This window comes from Cyclopterus lumpus, chromosome 16 (genome assembly GCF_009769545.1).
Source record: "Cyclopterus lumpus isolate fCycLum1 chromosome 16, fCycLum1.pri, whole genome shotgun sequence".
Taxonomy (NCBI): Eukaryota; Metazoa; Chordata; class Actinopteri; order Perciformes; family Cyclopteridae; genus Cyclopterus; species Cyclopterus lumpus.
Window position 1 is genome coordinate 10,758,338 of NC_046981.1, and position 6,000 is coordinate 10,764,337.

Below are 6,000 nucleotides of genomic sequence, written 5' to 3' on the forward strand. Positions count from 1 at the left end.
AGACACACACTCATAAACACAACCAGAGACTAAGATATCTACTTCTTGCTCTCGTCAACATGACATTCAAATTCATAAACGCCTTTCGGTGTCATGCGGATGTTGCCTGTTTTTCTTCTCCAAAATGTGGCACACACACACACACACACGCACACACACACACGCAGTAATATACGCAGTTTCCTCGTGTGAGCTGATGTTTGGTTCTGGAACGTGTCAGAAGGTCACGATGTACGTCACATTCCCTCTGCACAGACATCACGCCAATGATTATGTGTTTATCTGTGACAGTCAGTGAGAACCCGTGTGTGTGTGTGCGTGTGTGGCGATTAGCAGAGCCACGCTTTAGAACCAGTTTGGCGAGATGCTCTTCGAAACCACATTCCTCTGTCGGTCAGCTCCAAAGCACCAATGTCCTGACCCCCTCGGCCGAATGCTCGGTTACAGAGCGGTCAAAGCATTTAACCTGAGCTCCACTGCTGCATAGACCTCATTACATCGGCCAGCGGAGCATACCCCGAAGAGGCCGTCTCTAAAACCAGGTGTCAGCCAGTCATTACTCTGCTGTCTGACCCACAAAGCTGCTGGAAATGTTCTGGGGCTAGAGATGGAAACACTGAGAATATCCCCACGTCTCTTCGATTGCCATCAGACCGTTAACACGCAAACACTAATCCGCATCAGCCGTCGCCATGTTCAGACAGTAAATGGCGCTACTGTCTGTTCCCCGGTCTCATTAATCAAGTGACTACTGAGGGCGCGTCGGGCCGCTCGTGTCTCACATGTGTAGGCGTGCAGCGAACAGTCTGGTGTTTTTGCACTTCGACTAGACATCAACGCTCGGCGTGAAGCCCGCAACAAAAGAATTATTTTTAGGACATCACCAGGTGTACATGGGGGGGGGGGGGGGGGGTGTTACTGTATATACAGTGTGTCTGGGTGTCAAAGGATGTGTCACTCTATTATAACAATAAGATCTCTCTGATAACAGCTGCAGCAGTCTGTTGTGTTGCCTCTCCAGCGGACTTTAGAGGGAGTGTGACTGTGCAGCCAGCTGCCTCTTTCATTTAAAAAGTGTTTAGTAAAAGCTGTGCTGTTTGAGCAGATTATAGCTCAATCAGAAGCACAGATAAACTATTTTTGCAGGAAAAAAAACCACTCCTACTTTACTTTTTTTTTTCTCTCTGCTTCTGTTTTTCCAGATGAATTTAACCCTTTTGTTCCCAAGCTGGAGAAGAGTGTCAGCGGAAGCAGCCCATCCAGGGATCGCCTTCTCCTCACCGTGATGATGCTCTTTCTGGCCAGTCTTTTCATCTCCTAGCAACGGCCATCCCATCAGCGTCACCATGCCAACTAGCCTTGGGAGGGTGTACAGTATCAGCGGATGGGAGAGTTGAGGAGGGGGGAGTCAGGAGGAGATAGAGGAGAATTAAGATACCACAAATAGAGCAGAAGGCAAGAAGAGCAAGAAATTAGAGTTTTCAAGCATCACAGTGTGTGTGTGTGTGTGTGTGTGTGTGTGTGTGTGTGTGTGTGTGTGTGTCTGTGTGTGTGTGTCTGTGTGTGTGTGTGTGTCTGTGTGTGTGTGTGTGTGTGTGTGTCTGAACAGGCCATAGTTTGAGTTTGTTGAATCATGCACACCACACAAAGCATTTATACACCAGGAGAGGCGAGGCTGAAATCCTAGTAAAAAGAAGAAAAAGCATCACATCCACCCACCCAATTGAAAATCATTTGAAGAATTTCCCCTGGATCTGATTGGCTGAAACACTTCCTTAGCGGTAGTTGCCATAGTTTCTTGCAACAAGAATTAAACTGACCTCAAATGAACTGAATCAGATAGATTTCATCACAACTGAACTGAAATTGCCTTTTGTTTTTCTTGTTATTGTTGGTGTTGTTGTTGTTGTTGTTGTTGTTGTTGTTGATCTTGATGTTGGGAACTTGTCCCAGTCCACCGAAGGGGGGGGGGGGGGTAATGACCTACGCAGGTCCAGTCAAAGTAGCTGATAGTTCATGAACACACCCTGAAATGCCGACAGGGTTGGAGTCTGCGGCGTCATCCTGTGCTCACCATCCGTCTCTGGTGAAGGCAGCTGGACTGGACGGGGTCAGAGCCTTTAACCCATGACTCATCCCCTGAAACTAAAGAAAGTGGCTTTACTGTGGATGTGCCGTCGACACCGAAACTGCCAGTGTTAGTTGCTGTTATAAGTTGCTGTGCTACTTTTCTGTCCTGCCTTTGAAGTACTCGGCGACTCCTCTGTCATCTCTGAGGTTGAAGAAGCACACCGTGGCTACGGGGCAGCCATGGATACACTCAGCTATACTGCCCTCCTCGCCACCCACTGCAGGCTGATGGAGGAGAGCAAGAGGAGCAGGGAGGCGGGATGGAGGAGGAAGAACAGTCCCTCACACAACAGGTCCAATAAGACATACGGACAATAAGACGCTCTCCACGGATCGATGCTGGTGTAGCATTCCACTCTCCGATCTCATCTCTGAAAACCCACCCGTCAGATGTAAACGGTTTCTGTTACTGAACGAGTGCTTGTGTGTGATTGACAGTGTGCCACATGTGTGTGTGTGTGTGTGAGAGCGAGAGAGACTATTGTAAGTGGTACTAACAGCCTGCAAATACATCCACAGACTGTATATCTCATAAATATGAAAATGCAAAATCAAAAAAAAAAATCAAAACACAAGTAAAAGCAACAAGTAATACATACAAACCAAGTGCTTTGGTGGGGAGGTACGGCAATTCAAAACTAAAACAACTGTACCAGTTGGGTGCTTCAGAATAACGTTTCCATAGCAACTAGCACCTTATTCACCATGGTTACCCCACCCTGCCAAACGATGGACTCTAGTAGAGCATGGCTTACCGTAGTAGCTGATAACAATGATGGAGGTGAAGATGATCATAATGACGACGATGATGATGAAGATGGACTGCGAGCTGGCCGACCAGGTCGCGCAGTGACTCACCCACCGGCGTGTGAGGCGTTCAAGTACTCGTGTAAATGTCATAACGAACAAAGAATGGAATAACCAATGTATTGAAATTTGCCAAGGTGAAATGTGATGTAAGCATTTTACGAACTCGAAACTCAGTTTTCCTTGTGTTTTTTTTAAAATGTTTTTATCATTTTGTTGAGTTTACTGTGATGTATGTTTGGTTATCTTGAGGGGGCTTAAAAGTTGGAAAATTGGGTGTGTTGAGCCATATGTGAATTTGGGCTGCACTCTGAGTCTCATTGTTGTAGCTGTGGCTCTCAATTCTTTTGGCTCGTCACCAATTTAAAGGACACTTCCCCAAATTATACACGTGTTGTGAAATGTCTCCTGTGGCTCTGGAGGGAACTTTTAAAAAATGTGAGGGAATAACCCTTATGATGTCACCTGGGTTGGTTTGGATTGGAGTCGGCGTGCTTTTAGTGCACGTGAGCCCGATGGCTCGCACATGGCCGCTGCTCCGGATTGAGCTCATTGAGCACTTACAGCCGATGACGATGTAGTTTTGAGAGTAAAGTGGCTTTTTTTTTCCCCAAAAGGACTGTCAGTCAACAAAACTTGAAGGAACCGCTCTCGAGTAAACAACAAAAGCACACGGTGTCAGATATAACATGTAATAAAAGTGATAGCTTTTGTCAAACAAAACAAGAGATTATACAGGTGAGAACAAACAGGGACGTGTGGTTTTGGAGCATCATTGAGAACGTGGCATTATGATGCAGAGTGTGAACCAACCCAGGTGTATATATGGCTCTTAGTGGGACGGCCAGGTAGGAAAGGTTTTGGGTCCTGGTGTGGACTGGGATGGTTGAAGAGCTGTACCAGAGGGTACATCACTCTTCAAGAAGTTGCACTTAAGAACTTAGACACAAGAGTAAGTGTGCTGTTGTGTGCCCGTCTGAATGTGTGTGTGTGTGTGTGTGTGTGTGTGTCAGGGAGAGTAAAAGCTCATTTCTGTTCATCACTTCATAACTGTGTGCAGGCGTGTTTAGAGTGAGATGCAGTCTGTCTTGATGTGTGTGGATGAATGAGTGAGCGACAGTCTTTCTGCTCTTCCCATGTGCGTATGAGTGAGAGAGTGTGACCGATGTTTGTCTGGCAAAATAAAGAAAAAAGCATTTAATAATGTTGGAAACAACAATTACAATCATGTTTACCTTCGACTGGAATGACTTTAAATGAACTTGAAAATAAACTGTAAACTGAACAAACCATAACAGAGGTAATAACAATGATCATGATAACAAAATAATAAGCTTACAAATCTTACTTTTAACCAGATGTGTGTTCGGCTCTTTATTTTCCTCCCTTTTCTAATCTCTCCCCCTCCCTGCTCTCTCTGTCTTTGAGGATCAGAGAAAAGGGAACAAGCATGGAGCTAATCCAAGACAACAGATGGAGGGGTTGCAGGAAAGGTCGTTCCTAGTATATTCAGTTCTGTGTAGATAACGTTGTTCGGGAGCTCACAGATGTGAGTTTCCATATCAAAGTTGGTGCGGCGACGCTCTCCCTCGGCAGTAATACCTTGACACGCTCCGATTAGGAGAGATAAGCGCTTCAATCACCACCTCGACATTTGAATGACAATGGGCCGGGCCGCAGTGGGTACCTGTATGCACATGGCTGATGGAGGGATACAGCTGCTGCTGGTGGAGCAGACTCACTGTCTGCCATCTTATGCAACAGGTCCTTGTCTTGCGGGAGCACAAGGAGGAAGACCGACAGACCGAGGTCATCACTTGGTTCTCTGTTGTAGTAAGAAGAAAAAGACAAAGGTTTGGTCATGTTCACAGAGACAATCCTCCGGCAGCAAGGTCATGTAAGTTGAGCTTTGGGTTTAGGAAGGTAAGTAAGTAAATAACACCTGAAACCCAGTGATGCTAACCGAGCTGGTGTATGCTGGTGGTGAAAAGGTTCTTAGCTTTCACAATGGGGGAAAAATAAATAACCATAGAAACTTCTCAAACCATTCCTGCCACATAAGCACGTCTGTGTTGGCCATCCGCATGGTTCCAGTCTATTCAAGTCGATCTATTTAGTATAGCCCAAAATTACAAATTTGCCTCGGAGTGCTTTACAATCTGTACACATACGACATCCTCTGTCCCGGGACATCACATCGGTGCAGGAAAGACCCCCCCCCCCCCCCCCCCCCCCCCAAAAAAAAAAAACTTCAACGGGGAGAAAGGAGTAAGACACCTAGGGAGAGAAACAGAGGATCCAAGGATGGACAGAAGTGCAAAATACATCATGTATAAAGAATTAAATCTGTCCTTCAATCGAAGCAGAACAAACATTCACTGGTTCAAGCGTCTTACTTGTAAGAATGTATTGCTTTTCTTATTCTTATGTGATGGTGAACTCAGTATCTTGAGTTTTTGACCGTGGGTCGAACCAAACAAGCAAAGTTAAGATTTGACCTTGAGATCTAGGAAATCGTGACTGAGAAAAAGAATGTATTTTTTCTTTTGTTCATATTTCAGAAACCAAATGGTCCACAGGTAGTGTTTTGGCTGGAGTGTCACTTTAATAATATAATCCCAAAGTCCTATAGTTCTGGCTCCAACTGATACCAGTAAGTTAGAAAATGGGCTCCGGTTGTTTGCTTTCTTAACTCCCAATTGGTGTGGAAAACACATGCACATTTGTCTTTCACAGGTAACAACTGTGTTGTACCCTTCATCAGGTATAGGTACGTGGTCCAGTGTTTAGCTTTATTAACACGGTGATGAGGTGTCTTGCTGATTTGATGGGAAAACGCATCATTATCTTTTCCATTTGGAAACGGACACGTCATCCCCCCCAGCGGAAGAGGATCCAGTGAGTCAGACATCATAGAGAAGTGAACTTGATGGAGGAGTGGTCGGACTGGCACTCACCAACACATCCTATTCTGGTAACAATATGTCTGCTTTTCCAAGAATCCCTCTGACTCACTTCTGGGTTACTTTGAGCTTCCAGACATTTTTTTTTAGTCAAAATAGT

General features: G+C 45.4%; 1 protein-coding gene across 2 annotated transcripts in view; it reads left to right on the forward strand.

Moving 5' to 3' along the window:
- Nucleotides 1-4,291, forward strand: part of efna3b (ephrin-A3b) — a 52,022-nt gene extending 47,731 nt beyond the window's left edge. For both annotated transcript variants that reach the window (XM_034554221.1, XM_034554220.1), the window contains one exon: nt 1,203-4,291. In XM_034554221.1, coding sequence (XP_034410112.1) covers nt 1,203-1,321 — 119 coding nt within the window. In that variant the 3' untranslated portion in view covers nt 1,322-4,291. The remainder of the gene's footprint in view (nt 1-1,202) is intronic.
- Nucleotides 4,292-6,000: the final 1,709 nt, after the last annotated feature.